The sequence below is a fragment of the Euleptes europaea genome, chromosome 4, assembly GCF_029931775.1.
Source record: "Euleptes europaea isolate rEulEur1 chromosome 4, rEulEur1.hap1, whole genome shotgun sequence".
NCBI classification, from domain to species: Eukaryota; Metazoa; Chordata; class Lepidosauria; order Squamata; family Sphaerodactylidae; genus Euleptes; species Euleptes europaea.
The window spans coordinates 112,428,634-112,455,930 of NC_079315.1; the positions used below are offsets into that span (position 1 = coordinate 112,428,634).

Genomic DNA, 27,297 nt, shown 5'->3' on the forward strand with positions numbered 1-27,297 from the left:
GAATTATTATTGTTAACCATGTTAGGCGAGGTTCCTATGAGTATAAGAACAATTCATTAAACAAATCTTTTGGAGTTTATCCTGGAACATAGGGTCAACCTAGAGTTCTACTTCACAACTGACAACAAAACAGAACCAACTAGCAGCAATTGGTTTAAAAACAAAAAACAAAGAGCTATCTTTTAAAGGGCAATTTTGCTAAGTAGGCAGCAAGCCTTCCTGTTACAGCAAACAGCCAGTTGGGAAAATCCTGCTATGCTGCTAGATTTGCTGTAGAGCTAGGGCATGAAATGCCCCGCATTCTTGCCTTTCCCAACAAACATCATCATAATGAAATAAAAAGGGATGCTATCATCTACGCAATGACATCCATATTTGACCACAGTCAACCGCCCATGAACACGTGATGTTGCTATACACATACCTTTATTGGCATAACTACAATACTTTAGCATGTTGCTATACTGAGGCAGACCCTTGGTCCATCAAGGTCACTACTGTCTACTCAGGCAGAGGTTTTCCAGGGTCTCAGGCAGAGATACTTTACATCACCTACAATCTAATTCTTTTAACTGGACATGCCAGGGATTGAACCTGGGACCTTCTGCATACCAAACAGTTGCTGAGAGGGTTGGACTAGATGACCCTGGAGGTCCCTTCTAGCTCTATGTTTATATGTTTCTATAAAGCTGCCACTAAACGCACCAACTGCATGTAAAGCTTCCTTCCCCGGTCATACTTAGCAGAACTTCTTCCCCTGTCGGGGCTGGTGCCATCGTTTCAAGCAACTGGAGGCAGACACTTGGTGCAATGGACATAAAGTTCTACTGAATTGGAGGGAGCTGGGGCCACTCCGAATGTCATTATGGGAAAATTCCTACCTTCTAGTCTCTGACCCAAGAACAAGACCCCTTGATGTGTTTTCAACCTTAACACATGAAGCTGCCTTATACCCTTGATCCATCAAAGTCAGTATTGTCTGCTCAGACCAGTAGAAGCTCTCCAGGGTCTCAGGCAGAGGTCTTTCACTTGACCTACTTGCCTAGTCCCTTCAACTGTAGATACCGGGGATTGAACCTGGGACCTTCTGCTCTACCACTGATCCACAGCCCCTTCTTTTTCACTATGTTGAAGCTGGGGAGAGGGGGTCCCTCTGAGCTTGTTTAGAGCAGCTGTGGGTGGAACAAGATCCACAGCCTTTTTAACTCACAGGACTACTGAAAATCACCCTCCGCAAACTCCTTCTCTCCGACAGGGGAAGAGACAGAAAACGTGCAATCAGTTTGGAACATTTTTTATTGGGGAAAGGTTACGCGCTTCCTCTACCTACTGCTCCAATTGTATCTGGAAGCTTCTGCAGATGCACGAAGTGAAATACCCCTTGGCCTAGGAGATGCTTCACGCGTGTCCCATCACTTCTAGTTTGACCCACTAGCCTCTTTCTGCAAAAGGACAGATCCCATTTGTTACAAATCCAAGTTCCAGCCACTCCAGTGGTGAGTGGTGGCCAGCACAAGATACATCGATATCATGCGGGCCCTTCCCTGGGAAGCTGGGGGAAAGCACGACGACGGTCTCTTACTTCTCATAAATGCCTTTCCGTTGGTCATCACCTCAAGTGAAACCATTTTGCAATCCTGATAAATTATCTATTGTATCCGATAGTAAAAGTTTTAACTGATAGAGGTGCCAGATTTGCTTGGCTAGCAATTAAAATAAGGCAGAGCTGGACTAAATCTATGCAATAGCTAAGGAAGCATGCGATTTTATTGTCCGGAACCTTTTAGACTGGTTTTATATTAATCTTACGAATATATGTGACTGGGTTATTTTTGTAATGCTTTTGGCATTTTAAGTATTGTAATTTTACCCATACTTTGTCTACGCGCCTTACTATACATCAAGCAATTCTGTAATCCTGTTTTATTTGATGCTCTATGACTGTAAATAAATAAATACATTCATGGCAATCCTGATAAGAAGTACCAATTTACCCTGTCACACTGCAATGGTATTACTTTGTACCTCTCTTGCATTCCAGTTACATTACATCTAACATTCAGGATAGCCAGGAAGGGGCTAGATGGCCATCTGTCAGCAATGCTGAGTCTATGAACTGAGATAGTTCCTGAGAGGGAGGGCACCTTGGCCATCTTCTGGGCACTGGGCGTGTGTAGGACAGGTAGTTGTGAATTTCCTGCATTGTGCATGGGGTTGGATTAGATGACCCTGGTGGTCCCTTCCAACTCTATGATTCTATGATCTGTTCTATGATCTATGACCGCTTAAGGAAGAATCAAACTGGCTTACAATCGCCTTCCCCTCCCTACAACAGATACCCTGCAAGCCAGTTTGATTCTCTTTAAAAGGGAAAGAAAGTCAGCATATAAAAACCGAGTCTTCTTGTTCTTCTTCTTCCCTCTCACCCTCAAGGATGTTGTGAGGATAAGATAAAGGAAAGGCAGGATAAAAGCAAATTTTGTTCTTCCGCAGTTGCCGGTGTGGTGTAGGTTGTTGGGCTAGTATCTGGCACACCCAGGTTCGAATCCCCACCTGTGCCGTGGAAGCTCACTGGGTGACCTTGGGCCAGTCACACACTCTCAGCCTAACCTGCCTCATAGGGTTGTTGTGAGGATAAAATGTAGGAGAGGAGAATGATGCAATCTGCTTTGGGTCACCAATGGGGAGAAGGGCAAGATACAAATAAATAAAATAGAATAAAATTAAAATAAATCATTCTCATTGCACTGAACAGACTTACAGTGCAATCCTATACAGAGTTACTCCAGCCTAAGCTCACTGAAATGAATGGGGTTATTGCACTGCAAACTCAACCCACCATCTTCCCACTTTCTAAGATGACAATGAAGAAGAGTCGGTTTTATACCCCACTTTTTTCTACCTTTAAGGAGTCTCAAAGCAGCTTACAATCACCTTCCCTTCCCCTCCCCACAATAGACACCTTGTGAGGTAGGTAGGGCTGAGAGAGTTCGAAGAGAACTATGACTGGCCCAAGGTCAATCAGAAGGCTTCATGTGGAGGAGTGGGGAAAACCAACCCGCTACACCAGATTAGAGTCCACCGCTCCTAACCACTACACAACACTGGTTCTCTTTCCTTCTTCAAGCCACTGAAGCATTATAGTAGGAGAATGCATGCACACCGACATGCAGTCATAGACATGCATTAACTATCTGCATAAATTACGCTGAAACAGTTGGCTGTGTTGAATATGCCAAGATCTGGCATCTTCTGATACACAGTCAAGAAAATCTTTACAGACAAATGAAAATGTCAATTCAAATACAAAAAATTCAACAATTATTTAAAGAACATATGTGGTTACTGAAATATCTGATAAAACACTGAAGCAATGCCCAACCAAAATGAAATTCCCAATATTAGTGGTAAACTCATAGAAAGGCTAATGCAACTGCTGAAAACATAGCTATTAAATTCTGCAGTCTTCATCACTGACACCAGCTACAATAAATTTCAGTGCTAGAGGTGAGTCATTCCGGAAGAAAGTCACACCACTACACTGATGGATCTAAGTGCTTGAAAGACTTCCATTAAAAGCTACTGAAGTGATAACCCATTTTTTTAAAGCAACAGCCTCTTTTTACAGATGGAATTGGTTTTTCACTTGGGCCAATTCATTCAAAACTGGGGGTGGGGGGAAAACGGAGGATGGAAAAGCAGGAAAATGTGTCTCACTTCCAGTCTACAAAAGAAAATGAAGCACAGAGAAGACAAATTTGGTTTTTAAAAACTGGAAGCATAGCCTGTCCCTGCTATATATTTGTAAATTTACCCATGGTGACCTAGCTGAACTAGTATTACTATGAAATATTATTACTATTTCTTGAAATATGAGAAAAGTTTGATCTCTTTAAATAATATCTTTATAATTTTTCTGTGTGCTTAATGCTCAAGATTCTATATACTCATGACTAACACAGACTTTGATACTGATTCTCTGAAGTTATTTTCATTGCCTTTAGAAGGTAACAGCCTCACCTCAGTAAGCCCTAGTAAAAAATAAAGCTACTTCTTTCAACAGGGATGAAAACATTCTGAATATACAAATTAATCCATGCTTGTAAACAGCCTGATCAACTGTGGCAAGTACAAATTGATTCCAAGTGATCAGATCCAGGCATGTGTTCATAAACTAGAAACCCTGGCTGTTCCTTTTCTTTTAGGGCAGGGGTGTCGAACTCAACTGTTATGAGGGCCAGATATGACATAAATGTCACTTGGTTGGGCCGAGCCATGCCTTGCCAGCCCCGATCAAGAGTGGGGGAAGGGGTGGCTGCCTCCGCTGCCTCATGTGCCAGATAAGAGCTCTCAAGGGGCCGGATGTGGCCCACGGGCCATATGTTTGACACCCCTGTTTTAGGGCATCGATGTACCCAAATGTTTAATGGTGTAAGCCTATGCATGCTTGCACAGGTTTGAGAACCTTTAAAAAAGAAGGAAAGAAAAAGGCGCAGGGAAGCGGGCTAGTCAAAATGATTTGCTGCTCATAACTCGAAGAAGAACATGCCGTTGAATCACAACTGTTTCTTGGTGATCCCTTTCATGGGGCATTCCAGGCATGAGATGAGCAGAGGCAGCCTGCCATTGTTTGGTGTGTGTAAAGAGCTGTCAAGTTGCTGTCGACTTACAGTGGCCCTGTAGGGATTTCAAGACAAAGAGAGGTTCAGAGGTGGCTTGACATTGCCTGCCTCTGTGCAGCAATCCTGGACTTCCTTGGTGATCTCCCATCCAAACACTATCCAGGGCAGACCATGCTTAGCCACCAAGATTTGATGACATCGGACTAGCCTGGACCCTCCAGATCAGGATTTGCCACTGCTACAGGGGCTTAATTTCAATGTAGGCTGTATTAATCTGAAAATATCACACACACAATAACTGCTTAACAAGATAAAGGTTTGCATTCAAAGTCTGAAACGCTTACTACTTTCTGCTGTAAATAACTGTAAAGATCACATCCACCAATGCCAAGCTATTTTTATAATATGGGTTTAGTGAAAATAAATAATTAAACCCTGAGTTTTTGCTCAGTTATTGAAATCATTATTTAGATTGCTGGTTTTGCTGGGTTAATTCCAATTTAGTTGAAATCATTTTGGAGATTTAAAAAAAAAGGAACTGGGATCTGCATCAATTAAAACACCTTACTACTTACAAGTCACAAGGGCTTTAAGTGTTTCCTGTAAGTGCAGAAAAAGAAACCTGGAAATGAGAGAATGTAACAGATGTCCCAACATGTGTCTTCCCCTCTGTGCCAAATACTACAGCCATCAAAGGAGCATCCCAATCCAAAGTGTTATTCTTCTATACAGTCATGTACACCCTTCCTTTGACAACTGTTAACATGTGTGATTTTTAAAAACTTGGCATCAGTTTCTTTCCAAAATAAAAATAAAAAAGGAAGAGGTTTTATTCCCACTTCATAGCTTTAAAAACTCTCTGGGATTTGCATAAAGTCACCATGATTATCTAAAGCAGGTGACAATGTGTGACTGTGTGTGTGTGTGTGTGTTAAGTGTAGTCGCTTCTGACTCATGGCGACCCTATGAATTAATGCCCTCCAAAACATCCTCTCGTTAACAGCCTTGCTGAGGTCTGGCAAACTGAGGGCCATGGCTTCCTTCACAGACTCAATCCATCTCATCTTGGGTCTTCCTCCTTTCCTGCTGCCTTCAACTTTTCCTAGCATAAGTGTCTTTTCCTTTTGACTTTTGTCTTCTCATAATGTGACCAAAGTACAACAGCCTCAGTTTAGTCATTTTAGCTTCTAGGGTCAGTGCAGGCTTGATTTGATCTATAACCCACTGATTTGTTTTTTTTGGAAGTCCACGGTGTCCGTATCTCTCTCCTCCAACACCACATTTCAAAGGAATCTACTTTCTTCCTGTCCACTTTCTTCATTGTCCAGCTTTCATACCCTTACATAGTAATAGGGAATACGATGGCATGAATTAACTTGGTTGCCAGTGACACATCTGTGTGTGTGTGAAGTGCTGTCAAGTCGCAGCCGACTTATGGCGACCCCTTTTGGGGTTTTCATGGCAAGAGACTAACAGAGGTGGTTTGCCAGTGCCTTCCTCTGCACAGCAACCCTGGTATTCCTTGGTGGTCTCCCACCCAAATACTAACCAGGGCTGACCCTGCTTAGCTTCTGAGATCTGACGAGATCAGGCTAGCCTGGGCCATCCAGGTCAGGGTTGCCAGTGACACATCCTTACACTTAAAAATCTTTTCTAGTTCCTTCATGGCTGCCCTTCCCAGTCTGGGTAGTATTACTGATTATTTCAGGAAGCAAGTACTTCTTCATTAAGGAATGTTACTAAGATGTACACATTTAAAAAACAAATGTGAGCTGCTGCCTGGGTTTGTTGTGCTACAATAAGCCCTCTTTGCTCTTCAAGGCACCAGAGTCCCAGAAAGTCTAACAAAGAAGATTCATGCATACGCTACATGTCTCAGGAACCAAAGCAATAATTAGCTGGGAACCAAGGCCAACTGCAGGAATCTAATCAGCATAATTGGTGCTGTTTTGTTTCAACTGCTGTTCAAAGATTTGCTTTCCCTAATGGGACAAATGATGGAAATTCACTTTTTCAAATCAGCTGTCTAAGCAGCAACCCACAAATCACACAGAGGAGGATCAAGTAGCAAGTGAAAAGTAATTTACGGTCAGTCTTGCTCCAAAGCCCACAGGCACCTCAAAACAAACACAAGCACAATTTGTTGTGGGTGAGAAGTAAACATGGTTTAGCACCAAAACAAAAGGATAATGAGAAGGGAGCAAATAACAAAAAAGATAAAAGATAAAGGAGAGATTTCACCAGGACAGTATAAATACCTTAAGATCTGCGTAATCCTAAGGGGGTGGGGATGGTTAAGAAGTGCCCGGGGACAGTGCCACCATGCCACCTACTGAGCGGCTTCCTGGCCCAAAAAAGGAAGGGGAAAAGATAATTTTAACAAAACCCTGTGAAACTCCTACTTTTTGCAGGCGTAACTCAGCACTGGCTAAAGTGGGCATTCCCGGGCCGAAAAGGCTTTGGGAGCTGACTAAAGCCAGCTCCACCCCCAGAAATGCCCATTTTGACGCCAGCGAAAGCTTAGACTGGAAAAGTGGAGTGGTCAAACTGGAGGATGTCAGGAGTGCTTACAAGGTACAATGGTCGAAAAGACCTTTCTGAGAAGAAATTCAGATGCTTATCCTAGGTATGTCCCCAAAACTGCACGAAACAACAATCATCAAATGGGTTTAACTTGCTTGAAGGTTCAGAATTGAGCCCTGGGCTCCCAGACCTCACTTGCAGTTCAGTGTTAATTATGGCTTGCCATGACATCTAGACTAGCAGAGCATACCATTTCAACCTATGGTTTCCATCAAAATGTGCATCAAGATGGCAATACAAATTAGTAATGATGTATACAGATCAGTTAAAAGTGTGTGGGAGAAAGTATGTTTGCAGAAAACACATCTCCACTTTTGTAGGTGAAAATAAAATACTCCCTCCATAATAGGTAAGCTCACTGTCACTTATAAAAACGTTTTTCCCATACAGAATGCTCAGCTACCATCAAGATTCCTTTAACACAATGAGGCATAAGTTTTAACAGTGGATTGGGAAAGATTTTTCTACACCTTCAGAGCTGTTAAGACCTAGTGATAATGAAAGACAATGGATTTCTCTTCCATGACCTTTAACAAACTGGGAGTGAAAAGTAACAACTAATACAGGCTAAATGGTATATCCAGACATATATATTTGAAAGGCAGGCTATACATGAAATAAATAAAACAAAACAAAACACCACCCCAAAGTTAAATCAATGCTGGTATTATTCACTTCTATAGTACCATTTCAGCACACAAGTGCTGTAACAAAAAGAACTCTAATGCATTTTGAGTACCAACAATATCATACAAATGTTAGCACCTTTTACTGTTTCACAACTCTTCCGAATCTGTGACAAAAACAAACTTCTACATAGAGGAAATGTATCTCATTTACTATCACTCATCATTACTTTGTGGATGTGTTTTTTTCCCATCAAGCCACAAAATATTTTACATAAAGCTTCTTTCTAACCCACCAAACACCTCTATTTAACATCTGGATGAAAAAAATTACATATCCAGTCATGCATATGATTATAATATATTTTAAATTCATTAGCACTTTTTGAGGCTAACTTTTAACACAGCATATGCTTTTGTACATTACATCTTACCTCGTGGTTTCTACTTTTGCAAAAACATACGCTATATTAAAAGTTGAATTTCTGAACTGACTAGTCAAAATGACTAAACTGAGACTACTGTACTTTGGTCGCATCATGAGATGACAAGACTCACTGGAAAAGACAATAATGCTAGGAAATGTTGAAGGCAGCAGAAACAGAGGAAAATCCAACATGAAATGGATTGGCTCAAAAAAATGAATCCGCAGCCTTTAGTTTGCAAGACCTAGTCAATAATTCATAGAGGCACCTTAAGTCAGAAGAAGCTTGACAGTACTTAACACACACGTTTGAATCTGTACTTTAAATACATAATGAAGAACAACAACAGTTATCCAAACGCATCCAACCAATAACACAAACATATACTGCCCTTTCTGCAGAAAGAGCTCTATTATTACTTTCGTTAAGAAAAGGTAGATCCTGTACCATCTAAGAGACAGCTTTTTTGTGTGGCATAGGCACTAGTCCACAACACCAGATGCACAAAAACATTTGTCACAATAAATGTTTCAGTCTTTAAAGCATCAGAAGATTCAGAATAGCTACAGCAAATTCACAAGAAGCAGCTAGCCTGCTGTAACAAAACACAACAGTCTTGTGGCACATTAAAAGTAAGCAGATGTGTTACGTTAGGAACTTATGTGCATCTAATGAAGATCAACTCAGATCCACAAATGTTTATGCTACAATAGCAGTGTAATTCTATGCATGTGTACTTGGAATTAAGTCTCACCACATTCAAAGGGGCTCACTCTCAAATCAATATGCATCACAACTGAAAACAAAAAGCGAAATCCTATGAACACACAAAAAGACTCTTAGAGACCAACAAGTTCTTATTCTAATGTAAACTTTTGTGGATTAGAAACTATTTTGGCCCACTGCAACCAATGGGTTTAGACAGAAGGCAGGCTGCCCAGGATTCCACTGTGAATCTATTAAATCTTTAAGGAGCCACCAGACAGGTTAACAGCACTGTTTTATTTATTTATTTTAATGCTTATAAGCCTTTGTTCCACTCAGAGAACTAGGACCCAAGGCAGGTATAGGGGAAAAAAAAGTATAAAAACATAACCCTAAACACAAAATCTACAAAACTATAACAAAAGCATTAGCTGCTTCTAGATTCCGCATAGTACCAAAACGTACGTGAAGCCTTATGGGTATGAAATCCCAGACTGACGGCTGAATTCAATGCGGCTTACTCTCAAATCAGTGTGTATTGCAACTGTAGCGTATTAGCCAAATCAATAAACTGAGATTGGAGAAAGGCTGCATAAGATTGTACTGTAAATCAGTTAAGTCTTTAAAATGCCGCCAGGCAGCAGCACTAACCAGTTCCAGAACACTGCCGGAAAAGTTTTGGAATACCTTACAGACCAACAAGTTATCACCTTAGCGTCACCATGCATAGATCAAAACCTACTTTGTTAGAGTGACTTCAGCCCAGAGTTACTCAAGTTTTAAAGCAACTGAAATAAACAACTTTAGACTAGAATAATACTGCAGAGAGTGGTAGAAAGTGCCGTCAAATCATACAGCCCACTTATGACAACCCCATAGGGTTTTCAAAGCAAGAGACGAACAGAGGTGGTTTGCTATTGCCTGCATCTGCATAGCTGCCCTGGATTTCCTCGGTAGTCTCCCATCCAAATAGCGACCAGGGCCAATCTTGCTTAGCTTCTGAGATCTGACAAGATCGGGCTAGTATGGCTAGTCTGGGCCATCCAGGTCAGGGCACCACCTAGTCTGTTTGTGTGTGTGTGTAAAGTGCTATTAAGTCACAGCTGATTTATGGCGATTCCAGCAAGGCGCTTTCCAGGCAAGTGGGACACAGGTGGGTTCCCCCCCTTTTTATTGTTATCAAGTCGCAGCTGACTTATGACAACCCCGTAGGATTTTCAAAACAAGAGATGAACAGAGGTGGTTTGCCATTGCCTGCCTCTTCACAGCAAACCTGTATTTCCTTGGTGGTCTCCCATCCAAGTACTAACCAGGGCCGACTCAGCTTAGCTTCCAAGATCTGATGAGACCAGGCTAGTCTGGGCCATCCAGAGGCCTGAACTGGAAATCTGGTAAAAAAAAAAAAAAAAACTAACAGATTCCCAGTGCAACCCTACGCAACCTTATTCATTGATTTCACTGGGCTTAAACTGACCACTGTGAGTTGATCTGTGAATCCCCACCAGTCAGGCAAGCATCACGCAATTCCAGAATGAAGCATTTGGGAAGAGGAAAGACAGTGGGGTTTGGGGACGCTTTTAAAAACTTTTTATTATCTTATAGAAGTTAAAAATTAAATAAATTCAAGTAAAACTCAGCACATGTAACAAAGCAGAGACTTTGGACATAATGTCAAATCCTATGCTCAATAGGATTTTGGAGTAAAACACAGCACATACAGAGACTTCGGACATAATGTCAAATCCTATGCTCAACAGACCCAGCAAGTAAAACAAATTATTTCAGGAACTATAAAATCGAACAATTATGAAAAAATGAATCTATAATTGGAAGGGATTTTTTTTTGGGGGGGGGGCTTAAAAAAAACTTTATACTTTGCAGATTTATTGCAGCGGGAAGCGAAGATCTTTACCGGACTGCTAAGGTCAGGGCCAACCAGAGATCCACATTGGAAATATATTTAAAAAAAACTAACAGATTCCCAGGGCAACCCTAGGCAACCTTATTCGTTGATTTCACTGGGCTGAAATTGACTACAGTGAATTTGAACTGTGAAGAACTAAGCAATTCCAGAATGAAGCATTTGGGAGTGGGGGAGAGTATAGGGTTCAGGGACGCTTTAAATTTTTAAAATTATCTTATAGAAGTTAAAAATGAAATAAATTCGAGTAAAACACAGCATATATAACAAAGCAGGGACTTTGGACTTAATGTGAAACCCTATGTTCAATAGGATTTTGGAGTAAAACACAGCTCATACAACAAAGTGGAGATTTTGGACACAATGTCAAATCCTATGCTTAATAGGATTTTGGAGTAATACACAGAGCATACAACAAAGTGGAGATTTTGGACATAATGTCAAATTTTACGTTCAATAGGATTTTTGAATAAAACACTGCACATACAACGAATAAAGCGGAGACATTGGACATAATGTGAAATCCTATGTTCAACAGGATTTTCAAGTAAAACGCCGCACATACAACAAAAGCGGAGACTTTGGACACAATGTCAAATCCTATGCGCAATAGGATTTTGGAGTAAAACACAGAGCATACAACAAAGTGGAGATGGACGTAACGTCAAATCCTATGTTCAATAGGATTTTTGAATAAAACACAACACATACAACGAACAAAGAGGAGATTGGACATAATGTCAAATCCTACGCTCAACAGGGTTTTCGAGTAAAACGCCGCACATGCAACAAAAGCGGAGACTTTGGACGTCACGTCAAATCCTATGCTCATTAGACCCAGCAAGTAAAATATACTATTTCAGGGACTACAAATTGAACAATTAAGGTGGTGCGGGGGGGGGGAGAATCTATAATTGGAGGGGATTTCGGAGAGGAGGGGCTTTAAAACAACAACTTTATCGGAGATTACTGAGGGTGTTGCCAATTCTCTAGTGGTTGGGATGAAAGTGCAAAAACTTGCAAGCTCTGATATTTGATTATATTGTTCTTTGGTTCTTGTAGGTTATCCGGGCTGTGTGACCGTGGTCTTGGTATTATTATTTTTTTCGACATAGCCCGGATAACCTACAAGAACCAAAGAACTCTGACCGTGAAAGAATTCGACAATATATTGTTCTTTGTTTTATTTCACTGATTTTACGTTTTAGGTAATTCACAGTGGGTAGCCGTGTTAGTCTGTCTGCAGTAGTCAAAAAGGGCAAGAGTCCAGTAGCACCTTAAAGACTAACAAAAATATTTTCTGGCAGGGTATGAGCTTTCGGGAGCCACAGCTCACTTCTTCAGATACGTTTTACGTTTTAGGATCCCTTTTTGTAACAGCTGTAATAATTTTTATGCCATTAAAGATTGATGATGATGATTTCACTGATTTTACGTTTTAAGATCCCTTTTTGTAACAGCTGTAATAGGTTTTGTGCCATTAAAGGTTTATGATGATGATTTCACTGATTTTACATTTTAGGATCCCTTGTTGTAACAGCTGTAATAATCTTTATGCCAGTAAAGGTTTATGATGATGATTTCACTGATTTTACGTTTTAGGACCCCTTTTTGTAACAGCTGTAATAATTTTTATGCCAGTAAAGGTTTATGATGATGATTTCACTGATTTTACGTTTTAGGATCCCTTTTTGTAACAGCTGTAATACTTTTTTATGCCAGTAAAGGTTTATGATGATGATTTCACTGATTTTACGTTTTAGGACCCCTTTTTGTAACAGCTGTAATAATTTTTATGCCAGTAAAGGTTGATGATGATGATTTCACTGATTTTACGTTTTAGGATCCCTTTTTGTAACAGCTGTAATACTTTTTTATGCCAGTAAAGGTTTATGATGATGATTTCACTGATTTTACGTTTTAGGACCCCTTTTTGTAACAGCTGTAATAATTTTTATGCCAGTAAAGGTTGATGATGATGATTTCACTGATTTTACGTTTTAGGATCCCTTTTTGTAACAGCTGTAATACTTTTTTATGCCAGTAAAGGTTTATGATGATGATTTCACTGATTTTACGTTTTAGGATCCCTTTTTGTAACCGCTGTAATAATTTTTAATGCCAGTAAAGGTTGATGATGATGATTTCACTGATTTTACGTTTTAGGATCCCTTTTTGTAACCGCTGTAATAATTTTTAATGCCAGTAAAGGTTGATGATGATGATTTCACTGCTTTCACGTTTTAGGATCCCTTTTTGTAACCGCTGTAATAATTTTTATGCCAGTAAAGGTTTATGATGATGATTTATGATAAAGGTTTATGATGATGATTTCACTGAATTTACGTTTTAGGATCCCTTTTTGTAACCGCTGTAATAATTTTTATGCCAGTAAAGGTTTATGATGATGATGATGAACAACAACTTTACACTTTGCAGATTTATTGCACGCGGGGAAGCGCGAGAGATCTTTACCGGGCCGCTAATAAAAAGATCCCCCGAAAGATCCCACTCACCTACCCACCCACCCACCCCCCGAGATCGATGTTGTTGTCGTTGTCGTCGCTGCTGGTCCTGCCAAAGGACACGGAGGCGGCTCGAGGCGCTCGAGCGACTCACCCTGCGAGAAGAAGCCGGCCAGGAGAGGCTGGGCCCGGCCCGAGGCCGGTCGCGCGCGGAGGGCCCGGTCTCCTCAGGCAGGGAAGGGGGCGTTCCCTGGGCCTCGGCCGGGGCCCCGCCGCCGCGGCCTGTCCGCCAGGGCCCTGCGCCCCCCCTCCTCCTCCTCCTCCTCCTCTCGCCCCGCTGGCTTCACCTTCTCAGGCTGGTGGTCGTGGGGGAGAGGCCGCGACTCTCCGGCCGCGCGACCCCCGGAGGGGCCCCGGGGAGTGAGCTTCGGCGGCCTCCGTCGCGGGCGGGCGGGTGTTGTTGTGGCTCCTTTCTCGCCTCGGCGGCCGCGGCTGCAGACACGGCCAGTCAGGGAGAGCGGCGCATGCGCGGCATCCGGGTTCCGCCCCCCCCAACGGCCTCGCTCCGACCGTTCGCTGGGCCTCTGCGCATGCCCGCCTCGGTGGGGAAATCACGCGACGGCGGCCGGGGAGGGGGCGGAGTTGCGCGCGTGCGTCTCCCTCTCTTCCCCCCCCCTCCTCCTTCCAAGTTGAGGCATTGGTTTTCTGAGAAGGAAGCGGGAGGGCGCGCTAAACAAAGGATACGTGTTTGCCCTTGGAAGGTTCCGTTTTTTGGTTGCCATGTACATTGAGGGCTAAGGAATGTGAGCGGGAGGGTGTCCTGTTGGGATCATAGAGTTGGAAGGGACCACCAGGGTCATCTAGTCCAACCCCATTTGCACAATGCAGGAAATTCACAACTACCTCCCCCCACACACCCAATGACCCCTACTCCATGCCCAGAAGATGGCCAAGATGCCCTCCCTCTCATCATCTACCTAAGGTCACAGAATCAGCATTGCTGACAGGTGGCCATCTAACCTATTCTTAAAAACCTCCAGGGAATGAGAGTTTACCACCTCCTAAGGAAGCCTGTTCCACTGAGGAACTGCTCCAACTGTTAGAAAATTCTTCCTAATGTTTAGCCAAAACCTCTTTTGATTTAATTTCAACCCCTTGGTTCTGGGCCGACCTTTTGGGGCAACAGAAAACAACTCGGCAACCTCCTCTATATGACAGCTCTTCAAATACTTGAAGATGGTTCTCATATCCCCTCTCGGTCTTCTCCTCTTCAGGCTAAACATACCCAGCTCCTTCAACCTTTCCTCATAGGACTTGGTCTCCTTGTTGAAGCACAAAGGAACAAAAGTCCGGGGGCACCTAAAAGGCTAAGACGTTTGGCCTACAGTTAGGGTTGCCAACCTCCAGGTGGGGCTTGGAGATCTCCTGGAGTTAGAACTCTATGGCCTTATACCCCATTGAGGTCCCTCCCCCCTTGCCAGGCTCCTCCCCCAAAATCTCCAGGTATTTCCCAACCCAGAGTTGGCAACCCCATTTACAGTCTGCTTTGTAGGAAGCATGAGGTGGCTTCTCATAGAGGAGGGAGGGGCTGTGGTTAGGGTTACCAACCTCCAGGTAGTAGCTGGAGATCTGCTATTACAACTGGTGGTGGAAAGTGCCATCAAGTCACAGCTGACTTATGGCAACCCTTGGTGGGGAGGGGCTGTGGCTCAGTGGTAGAGCCTCTGCTTGGCATGCAGAAGGTCCCAGGTTCAATCCCCAGCATCTCCAGTTAAAGGGACTAGGCAAGTAGGTGATGTGAAAGACCTCTGCCTGAGACCCTGGAGAGCCACTGCCGGTTTGAGTAGACAATACTGACTTTGATGGACCGAGGGTCTGATTCAGTATAAGGCAGCTTCATGTGCAATGAAATTTTGCATCAAATTAAAGGCATTTTACTAATTTTTTATGATCAACGGCATAATTAAAATAACTATAGTCTGTTACAATCTAACTCCATTTTGTTTGTTTCACCGCCTGAGTTTATTACAAAAAGTGTGTGTGTGTGTGTGTAAAGTGCCATCAAGTCGCCGCCGACTTATGGTGACCCCTTTTTGGGGTTTTCATGGTAAGAGACTAACAGAGGTGGTTTGCCAGTACCTTCCTCTGCACAGCAACCCTGGTATTCCTTGGTGGTCTCCCATCCAAATACTAACCAGGGCTGACCCTGCTTAGCTTCTGAGATCTGACGAGATCAGGCTAGCCTGGGCCATCCAGGTCAGGGCATTACAAAAAGTATTTAGTGTTTATTCCTGTGTTTTCACGGTTATATAATTTGTATGCCTAGTTGGTCTTGCAATTTTTTTTAAAAGGACAAGAATAATGTAACATGATGTCATTGTTCAGCATTTCCCCATGCCCTGCCAACAGTAATGAATCGCAGCAGAGGTGGGAAAATCATGGAATGAGATGAGGTCACATTGCACCTTTTTCTAGAGATGTTATCAGCCAGAGGTGAGTCAGCAGCAGCCATATGTCCTCGGCTGAAGCTCAAGGAGCGCTTCCTGGTTGAGCCGTCCCCTGCAGCCCCATTTTGCAAAGGAACAAGGAAAAGGACCACATGAAGATGTCATCGGCAGTTAACGAAAAATGCGCATAAGCCCAGTTTATTCCCAGATGTGGACAGGCACCACACTCCTGTCCCTTCTAGAGTTGCCAAGAGTTGCAGTTGATCTCCGAACTATGTAGATCAGTTCCCCTAGAGAAAATGGCAGCTTCAGAAGGCAAATTAGGGCTGCCAACCTCCAGGAGGGAGCTGAAGATAGGGTTGCCAAACACCAGGTGGTAGCCGGAGATCGCCCGCTATTACATCTGATCTCCAGGTGATGGAGATCCATTCACCTCTGAGAAAATGGCCACTTTGGAAGGTGGACTCTATGAAGAAGAAGAGTTGGTTTTTATATGCTGACTTTTCCTACCCTTTAAGGAGAATCAAACCAGCTTACAATCTCCTTCCCTTCCTCTCCCTACAACAGACACCTTGTGAGGTAGGTGGGGCTGAGAGAATCTGGAGAGAATTTTGACTAGCCCAAGGTGGCTTCATGTCGAGGTGTGGGGAATCGCACCAGGTTCTCCACATTAGAGTCCGCCGCTCTTAACCACTATACCTTTTTCCTGGGCTTGCCTGACTCTTCTCTACCTTGGCACGGGGGAAAGGAAGATGATTGTAAGCTGCTATGAGACTAGAGAAAAACAAGGTATAAAAACCAACTCCTACTCCTACTCCTCTTCTTCTTCAAGGTCCCGGTCCTCCCCAGGCTTCATCCCCAAATTTTGAGAAGTTTCCCAACCTGGATCTGGCAATCCTCCCTTCCATCCCCTGCCGGGGGAGGGGGGGGGACCTGGCCACCCTAGTTCCTTGCTAGCCCCTTCCTCCAGTCCAGCTTAAGCAGAGTCAGAAGGTGGAGAAACTGACAGCAAAACCTCACTTTTTCCAGTTGCCAAATTCTCAGCCCAGAGATCCAGACTGACACATGAACACAAAAGCTGCCTTCTACTGAATCAGACCCTTGGCCCATCAAAGTCAGTATTGTCTACTCAGACCGGCAGCGGCTCTCCAGGGTCTCAGGCAGGGGTCTTTCACATCACCGGCCTGCCTAGTCCCTTTAACTGGAGATGCCGGGGATTGAACCTGGGACCTTCTGCATGCCAAGCAGAGGCTCTCCCACTGAGCCAAGGCCCCTGACCAACTATAAAAGCCCTTCCGTTGGCAATCGCATCAAAACGAACCACAAGACAGCGTGCAGGGAAAGCGTTGAACTTGCAGCGATTAGCTGCAGGATATTTTGCTTGGTTCAGGCACTGTGCACGAGGAAACCCCGAGCGATCTGAGTCAGCCCGTACTGTTACAGAGAGAGTGAAGGCAGCTGGAATGTTCAGCCCGAGCCCCACCCTGTTTATTTGAACATGGGAAAGATTCGGGCCTCCTCACCTACTACGCTTGCCGAGTTTAAAATTAGACAAAGGACATCTGAACCGGGCTGGGATCTCAAGGGAGGCAGGAGTATTTTTAAACTCTGGATGCACTTGGACGTGGCAAGAAGGGGAAGTGGGAGAGCTCTGGTTTCATGACATCTTAGAAAACCACAGCCGGGACAAACCACGTTCCACCAGCACTTGTGCCTCTTGACTCGCCAAAGCTGCTAAGGAACACACCGCGTGGACTGCGTTGCAGCAGCTAATGTGAAATTGCTGTACTCGGCAATTTGTGGAACCATCCTCCTGTGCAGTTCTGGCCACGCAAATTCCCAGCTACCAAGAGAGTGTCTAGGGACTAAGTCAATTTAGTCATCCAGTGGCTGAGATAATATCACGTTCAACCCCACTCTGAACTAGGTGTCATCTCTGAGATTTGTGTCAAGCTTTAAATGGCATTCTTGTTGTGAGATCAAGGTATTTTGTCAGCCCAGCAGGCACAGGGCACAGTCCTGAAAAGGTACACCGCTGGATTCTTTGCAATGTTGCAGGGGAGGCTGACTTGTAATGAGATGGGAATAGGGTTGCCAACCTCCAGGTACTAGCTGGAGATCTGTCACTATTACAACTGATCTCCAGGCGACAGTGTTCAGTTCCCCTGGAGAAAATGGCCACTTTGGCAATTGGACTCTATGGCATTGAAGTCCCTCCCCTCCCCAAACCCCGCCCTCCTCAGGCTCCGACCCAAAAACCTCCCACCAGTGGCAAAGAGGGACCTGGCAACCCTAGATGGGGAGGGGCCATGGCTCAGGGATAGAGCATCTGCTAGGCATGCTCGTTTGGAGAATCCAAATTTTCACCTTGGTTTAAACTCGTTTAAAAAAGATCACCTCAGATATCTAGTTAACCTCACCGTTGTGTGTGTGGCCTTTACTGCCTTACGATTTCAGACCATGCCTTCGGCCTTTTTGTTAGGTCGGTATAGTCGAACGCCAAAGGAACAACTTATATGCATCCGTGGAATCCCGTCTCTGGAGGACATATTTCATTATGTCTAATGCCCGTTGTATAGGGAGCCCAGAGCTCAATTTCTGGATGGGATTTTGACTGGCGTAAACTTCTGTTCTGAAACCGAAAAACTGATTTTCCTACTATCAGACTCTGATGCCCACGTGACTTATAGAATGCCCCAATTTGCCCTGGCTGCTAAGAGCCCTTGAGGCTGCAAAGAAGGAAACTGTCTAGGCATAGCAAGTGAGAGCATTTTTAGTTTTAATTGAATTTTTTTCTCTTTTATTGTATGATTATAGACTTGTGATTGTGTAACAACTACTGTTTTACTTTTATCCTGTAACTAATTTTTAATCTGTTTTTTAAAAAACAATTTTGTAAATATTTTAGGATACTTTGTAACGGTCTATGGCTATACAAATAAACTCTTGACTGACTGACTGCTTGGCATGCAGAAGGTCCCAGGTTCAATCCTTGGCATCTCCAGATAAAAGTATCAAGAAGTAGGTGATGTGAAAGACCTCTGCCTGAGGCCCTGGAGAGCTGCTGTCAGTCTGAGTAGACAAGACTGACCCTGAAGGACCAATGGTCTTATTCAGGATAAGGCAGCGTCATGTGAGTTTATGTATATGAGATTATATGTAGCTATGTGAAATTGTGAGTTCTAACCCAGCATTCTTTGCAGCAATGCAAAGTATCCTGTGATGCTAACCTGTAGTGTTGAGCCAGCCATGTCGAAGACTTTTCCTTCTGTTGTCGAAGAAAAAGATAATTCATACCACTCCTTTGGTCTCTTACCAATCCATTTGCTCAATATTCTTATGTGCTGGAGAAAAATCTTTATGAAGGCAAATGTCAATTTATAATAAATTGACTTCAGAGCAAGAATCTAAAGAGGTGGTAGAGAAATGCTCTACATAAATAAATAGGCAGCAACAGCCACGGAAAGCTACAAATCGTTTGCCATCATTATAAATCCTTTATTGATCAGTACTTCTTGCAAAAACAAATTGCAGTCAAAGAGCATCTATAACTGATCTAAAAGGTTGATTTAAAAAACCCAGTATTCTTTCAATACTGACAGAATTCTCTCAATATATTCTGGTATTAGTAGATGAACTGTACAATCCTAAGCAGAGTTACACCCTTCTGAGTCTATTGAAGTCAATGGGTTTAGAAGGGTATAACTCCACTTAGGATGATACTGGAAGTTCCTCGGCTAATGAATGCAACCCTGATCTATGCATGTTTACTAGAAAGCAAGTCTGACACATTTTAACAGGACTCAGTCCTGAGAACATGGGCAAAAGATTGCATCTTCAATTCTATAAACACTTAATTTGGAATGAACATTTAAATAAAATTATGAGGTAAAATACTGCAATAAAAGATATTTCAAAAATGATGCGATTTCTAAGTGATTTTCAAGGAGGTTACAGCAAAATAACCTAATGATGAATTTTGCCTTGCTGGAAAAGAGGACTGGCACATTCTCATTCTGATTTAGGGAAGGACTTCTTCTTGTGCCACCACTGAAATTAATTAAAGTAATGCATGGCTATATGATCAGCCTATCAGCAAACTAATTTCTCCCTTCCATAGTCAGGTAGCACAATGTTTGTTTTTCATTGGAATACCAATGGTCATGAAATCTTCTGCTAATACCACTTCTTGTCCATCCAACACCAGCTCTGCTTGTCTCTTCAATTCCGTAACATCCATATCACCTTCACCAACCTGACTGGCTGGCTTATACCTCTGGCTGAAGTGAGACAGAACCAGTTTCTTCACTTTGCACAGCTTTGCAAACTCGGCCGCCATTTTGGGAGTACTGTGGCCATGCTCGTAGGCCTTGGCCACTTGGGTGTCATCCAGCGTGGCTTCGTGAACCAACAGATCTGCTTCGTAACAAAGCCTCACCGCTCCATCTCCAACAATACTGGAACAATCTCCTAAGATACAAATTTTTCTTCCTGGAAAAGGTTCTTCTAAGACATCTGAGGGAGATACAGATGTCCCATTTTCCAGGACAATAGTAACACCATCCTTCAGTTTACCATACAAGGGGCCCGGCTGAACTCCTGGAAATGAAAGCACAGGTACAAATAAACTTTCAGCATAATTCTGAATGTACCTAAGAACATTAGAAATTCGAATTGGCTCTTAAGGGATTCACAATTGGAGTCATTCTCAGATACCCATTTCTTCCCCCAGCCAATATCACCTTCATAAGAACATGAACATATAAAGCTGCCTTCTGTTGAATCAGACCACTGATCCATCAGGGTCAGTATTGTCTACCCAGACTGGCAGCAGCTCTCCAGGGTATCAGATTGAGGTCTTTCACATCCCCTACTACTGGTCCTTTCAAATGGAGACGTGGGGTATTGAACCTGGGAACTTCTGCAGGCCAAGCAGATGCTCTACCACTGAGCCACGGGCCCCTCATAATCACCGTCCTGTTGTACCAGACCAGTAGTCCATCCAGTCCAGCATCCTGTAACACCAGGCATCCCTAGAAGGCCTACAAGCCTTGGAGTTGGCCCGCCACTGAAATAGCCAAAAAGGAAGGATTTGGGAAGCAGAGAGGAGGCAACAGATCAGATGGGGGTTACACACAAAATGGGATTTATTACTTATGTCTGATAAGCTAACCTGGATGGCCCAGGCTCACCCTATCTCATCAGATCTTGGAAGCTAAGGAGGGTCAGCCCTGGTTAGTGCTTGGATGGGAGGCCACCAAGAAAGGTCCAGGGTTGCTAAGCAGAGGCAGGCAACGGCAAACCACCTCTGTTCACCTCTTGCCTTGAAAACCCTACAAGGTTGCCATACATCAGCTGCAACTTGGTGGCGCTTTCTTCCACCACCACCAAACTAACCAGGATTTAAAGCACAAACTCCAAAGTTTGCCGTGCTGTTTGAACGCAGCCAAAATCTCAAGGGTCCCTTTTCTCATCATAAAGGAAAGGCGCTCTTCTTCAAAATGTGTTTGGAAAAGAGACGCCGCTGTTACCCTGTACATTTCTGAGCCCAAGTTTTCCGATCAGATCACAGCCATTAATTGATATTACCAAAGGCTTGCAAAGGAGAAGACCTGTGCCAAACCTGTAAACAGCAAGACAGCCGGGAAGCACACAAGCATCTTAAAAGATTTAAGATGCTTCACTGCGGCAAGATCTTTCGTAGCCAACGGCTTACTTCTGGCATGAAGCGGGCTGGAGATTATGAAGATCAATCAAGAAATCAAGTAGTCCCAAAGGTGCTACAGTAAGTTCTCTTTCTTTGCCCAACAAAAGTATATTACATGCCCGGAAAAATTATTAGTCATTCGTCCAATCAACAGCCAGGGTGTGACATCAGCATTCCATGGCATTGGCAGAGGTGACCTGGGAGTTTCATAGTGAAATCCTTTTTAAGATTAAAAGAAGAAGTGAGATTAAAAGAAGAGTTGGTTTTTATACCCTGCTTTTCTCTACCTTTAAGGAGTCTCAAAGCAGCTTACAAATCACCTTTCTTCCCCTCTCCATAACAGTCACCTTGTGAGGTAGGTGAGGCTGAGAGAGTTTGGAGAGAACTGTGACTAGCCCAAGGTCACCCAGAAGGCTTCATGTGGAGGAGTGGGGAATCAAACCTGGTTCTCCAGAACAGAGTCCACTGCTCTTAAGAAGAAGAAGAGCTGGGTTTTATATGCCGCCTTTCTCTACCACTTAAGGAAGAATCAAACCGGCTTACAATCACCTTCCTTCCTCTCCCCACAACAGACACCCTGTGAGGTAGGTGAGGTTGAGAGAGCTGTGACTAGCCCAAGGTCACCCAGCTGGCTTCATGTGTAGGAGAGGGCAAACCAACCCGGTTCACCAGATTAGCATCCATCGCTCATGTGGAGGAGTGGGGAATCAAACCTGGTTCTCCAGATCAGAGTCCACCGCTCCAAACCACCGCTCTTAACCACTACACCACACTGGCTCTTTAAACCACTGCACCACGCTGGCTCTATAGCTCCAAGACCTTTCTTACAAGATTCAAGTAGACAGAGCCATTACCTAGCTCCTTCAGCTTCTGCACATTGAGTTTTCCGGGCCGCAGCTTCTCCTCGACGACAAAACCAAAGGAAGGTATTCGGTGAAAGAGCCTAAATGCTTTCATCACAAACTGTTCGTTGTCCACCAACAGGTACGAGTCTTCTACTGGATCCAAATAAATAGTGTTCCCTTGTGCTTCTTCCAATGAGGCACCGTCTCTGTCCACAAAAGGCACCTCTTTGAGCTCTTCCATGGGGCACTGATCTAGTGTAGGCACCAGTTCATGAACGACGTAAGGGAAGACGAGTTGTGAGTGGGAGAGGTCCATAATTCTCCGGAGGAAACTCCTTAGTCCCAGAGGTCCATAAATCTCAACAGGTTGCTTGTTTGTGGTGGAACTACTCTGGAGGCTGATAGTACAGAGAAGTCCAGGAAGGCCGAAGACATGGTCTCCATGAAGATGAGTAATGAAGATCTTTGTAATTCTACCTGATAATTCAAATAGCAATAAAAGTACTGGAGCCAAAGGAATCCAAAATACAAGAACATCATGAAAATGCAACTTTACATAGGACAAGAACTCACATGGAGACCTCTGCTCAGGATCTTCTCTCTTGTCTTAGCTTGACTCCCCGATTTCTTATGAATGAGTTACATCTTTCAAAAACACAGTGCCATCCCAAGCAGAGTTAAACCCTTCTAAACCCATTGGTTTCAATCAAATAAGAAGGGCTAACTTTCCTTAGGATGGCACGGCTAGCATACTAAAAAAATAAATCTCTATAGAAAGCAGTTCCATACTACTCTGTAAGAGGAGTTTAGCTCCATCCTTACCTCGTAGTGGCAACGGAGGAAGTTGTCCACATGGGCATTCCTCTGAAACAATTCCACACGTTCCCCTTTAAGCCAGACTGAAATAGGTTTCTTTTTAATCTGGTTTAAAGGGTAAAGTTATGGGAACGCCGTGAGTCAGGCTCAAAATGAGCGCAATATCAATGTGAACATTCCCCCTTTAACGCAAGGGCCTCCTGCTTTCCTCATGGCGACACACCCTTGCGTGATGAAAGAAGAAGAGTTGGTTTTTATATGCTGACTTTCTCTACCATTTAAGGAAGAAGCAAACCAGCTTGCAATCACTTTCCCTTCCCCTCCCCACAACACACACCCTGTGAGGTAGGTCGTGTTGAGAGAGCTCCAAGACAGCTGTGACTAGCCCAATGTCACTCAACTAGCTTCCTGTGTAGGAGTGGGGAAACCAACCCGGTTCACCAGATTAGCCTCCACCACTCATGTGGAGGAGTGGGGAATCAAACCCGGTTCTCCAGATCAGAGTCCACTGCTCCAAACCACAGCTCTTAACCACTACACCATGCTGGCTCTTAAGCAGCCTGAGATTCAACTCAAGAATCGGAGGTTGTGAGAAAGAAGCAAACGCCAGTTCGCCCAGGCACCTGCATTAAGATGTCATGACAACCTGGACTCTGAGTTGAGGCTGCACAAACCAAGGAAAGAAGGCGCGTAGAAGCACAGCACACAAGCAATGCTTGTGTCTATCATGAACAAACGGGGTGTTTTTTGGTGACATCTGACACATTCCTGGCTGCCACTCGAAATACTCCCAGTTTCCTCCATCATGCACTTTAGCAAAACTTGGATGTGAATAAAATCCACATCTTGTCTCCTCTGTGCTGAGCCACCAGCAATTCCTATGAGCCAACATTCATGTCACCAGTTCCAAGACAGGTCCTAGTTTTTCCCGTGTTTTAGATTTCCTGTGTACCAAGCTTCCGCTTTCCACATGTTGCGGAAGCTCCTTCATGTTGACACAGCTATCGGCACAGCCCAGGTATGAACAAACAGATGAATCTTCACTGCAGCCAATGGCTCAACACCATAGACAGCTAGCTTGCTTACAGTAAGATAGTTTCAGAGGGTATCCATGTTGGTCTGCAGTAAAACAGCTAGATTCAAGTCCAAGAGCAACTTAGAGACCAACAAGAGTTTGGAGGGATAAGCTTGTGAGGCCCTGACTTGGATGGCCCAGGCTAGCCTGATCTCATCAGATCTCAGAAGCTAAGCAGGGACAGCCCTGGTTAGTATTTTGACGGGAGACCACCAAGGAATGCCAGGGTTGCTGTGCAGAGGAAGGCACTGGCAAACCACCTCTGTTAGTCTCTTGCCTTGAAAACCTCATAAGGTGTTGCCATCAGTTGGCCGCAAACTTGACAGCACTCTACACACACACACACACACACAAGCTTTCAAGAGTCAAAGCTCCCTTGGTATCTGACATTCTTGAAAGCTTTTTAAAAAAAGTTTTATTAATAAACACGAACAATTAACAATAAAAATATACATAAACTAAAAACAAAAAGTCACATAAAATACTTTACAACTCTGTATCAGTAACCCCTTCCCATCTAACCAAAACTATATATTTTTATAAAATGGACATTTCCATTCTTTGTATCGTTCCTGTTCATAGCAGGTCTCCATTATTAATATCATTATGTTTTTGGTAAGCATTTAACTTCCCTAAAATATAAACCTCTTTTATTTTTGACATCCTATCGTGTATTTAGGAGTGGTTTTCTGGTTCCACTGCCTAGCAAAGACCATTCTAGCTGCAGTTAATATATATAGCGCAGCTATCCGTTGGTCTCTCGGAACATCAGGAAGACACTTTAACAACAAAGTTTCTGGCTTAACATTCTCGAAAACTTATACCCTGAAAATCTTGTTCATCTCTAAGAAGCTGTGTGTGTGTGTGTGTGTGTGTTAAGTGCCGTCAAGTCGTTTCTGACTCATGGCGACCCTATGAATCAGTGTCCTCCAAAGTGCCCTATCCCTAACAGCCTTGCTCAGATCTTGCAAATTGAGGGCCATGGCTTCCTTTATAGAGTCGATCCATCTCTTGTTGGGTCTTCCTCTTTTCCTGCTTCCTTCAACTTTTCCTAGCGTGATTGTCTTTTCCAGTGACACGTCTTCTCATAATATGTCCAAAGTACGACAGCCTCAGTTTAGTCATTTTAGCTCTAGGGTCAGTTCAGGCTTGATTTGATCTAAAACCCACTGATTTGTTTTTTTGGCGGTCCAGGGTATCTGTAACACTCTCCTCCAACACCACATTTCAAAGGAATCTAAGAAGCTACTGGACTCAAATCTAGCTGCTTACATTAAAACTGCTGGTCTTGCATCATCATGTCTCTGAGCGTTACCCAAGCCCCTTTCCCCTACCCATTTCCATTGCTACTTTCTTTCATGCACCTGTTCAGAGAGCACCGCCTTCCAGAGCAAGAAATGTTCCCGGGTACATAAGAACTTAACAAAGGCCCTGATGGATCAGACCCAGGCCCATCAAGACCAGCAGTCTGTTCACATAGTGGCCAACCAGGTGCCTCTAGAAAGCCCACAAACAAGACAACTGCAGCAGCACCATCCTGCCTGTGTTCCACAGCACCCAATATAACAGGCATGCTCCTCTTATCCTGGAGAGAATAGGTATGCATCATGACTAGTATCCATTTTGACTAGTAGCCATGGATAGTCCTCTCCTCCATGAACATGTCCACTCCCCTCTTCAAGCCTTCCAAGTCGGCAGCCATCACCACATCCTGGGGCAGGGAGTTCCACAAGTTAACTATGCGTTGTGTGAAGAAATACTTCCTTTTATCGGTTTTGAATCTGTCACCCTCCAGCTTCAACAGATGACCCCGCGTTCTAGTATTATGGGAGAGGGAGAAACAAGAACAGAACGAGGCCCCCTCTGACCTGCTTTCAGAGGACTTTTCATGAACTGAGTTTGGGTTCCTTCGCCGCAGTCAAACAGCCAGCAGTCTCCCTCGAAGCGGACCACCGTCGCTGAGGCCCCTCGACTCGGAGAAGGATAGGCAGCACCCGTGCCCAGAAAAGTTACATCCACTGCCATGGTGTTAGAATTCAGCGCATCACCTACAGAAGAACAGTGACCTGTGTATGTCAAAGCCACATCTACACATCCCTGCATATTGCATGGTTGCACTCGTTCACAACTGGATTTTCCTCTGTGGGCAAAACACTCCAGTTGCGAAAGACTGAAATAGCGCAATGATCACACACTAGCCAACGATACTCGGATGCAACCGTAGATTTACACTCCCCTTGCCCTGAACTGTCAGGCAAAGCTCTAGCAGGCTATTGGACATCAAAACGTAACGGCACGACTAATGGACTGCCTAAATTGAACCTGCCTATCATGTCTCACGAGAGCCAGCGTGGTACAGTGGTTAAGGTGTCGGATTAGGATCTGGGAAACCCAGGTTCGAATCCCCACTCTGCCTTGGAAATTTGCTGGGTGACCTTGGGCCAGCCACACCCTCTTAGCCCTGACCCAGCCTGGCTAGGATTTGGATAGGAGACCTCCAAGGAAGACCAGGGCCATGACATGGAGGCAGGCAATGGCAAAACACCTCTGAACGCCTCTTGCCTTGAAAACCCTACAGGGTCACCATAAGTCAGCTGTGACTTGACAGCAAAAAAAAAATGTCTCACACTGGACTTTCTATCATTAAATTTTATATAAATTCTGCCTACCTGTCTATCCATTGTTGGGAGTGGCTCTCACCCACTCTAGATGGATTGATTGCTCTTTGGTTCTTGTTTTACACTGGCCTCTCCTTCTAACACCTTGACCTGGATAACCCAGGCTAGCCTGACCCCCCCCCCACACACACTTGAAGCATATAGTGGTTCTGCCCACTCTCTGGTTTCATCCCCTTTATGTGTCAATTTCAGAGGGTCACCTGTGTTGGTCTGCAGAAGAAGACCTGGATTCAAGTCCAGTAGGACCTTTGAGGCCAACAAGATTTGGGATGGGGGATGAATTTCAAGAGTCAAAGTATCTTGCAAAGGAAGCTTTGACTTTCCAACTCACCCCCCCAAAAAACTATGGTTGCCAACCTCCAGGTAGTAGCTGGAGATCTTC

The 27,297-nt window shown here is 44.0% G+C and overlaps 1 protein-coding gene across 1 annotated transcript; it reads right to left on the reverse strand.

Annotated features, from left to right (window-relative positions):
• Window positions 1–19,896: 19,896 nt before the first annotated feature.
• On the reverse strand, window positions 19,897–26,271 carry ELAC1 (elaC ribonuclease Z 1). Its single transcript, XM_056848714.1, has 3 exons — window positions 26,106–26,271; window positions 22,356–22,823; window positions 19,897–20,393 (listed from the first exon to the last, which is right to left on the reverse strand). The coding sequence occupies exons 1-3, from the start codon at window positions 26,260–26,262 to the stop codon at window positions 19,915–19,917; spliced, it is 1,104 nt and encodes a 367-aa protein (XP_056704692.1). The 5' UTR covers window positions 26,263–26,271; the 3' UTR covers window positions 19,897–19,914.
• Between the last annotated feature and the right edge of the window lie 1,026 nt (window positions 26,272–27,297).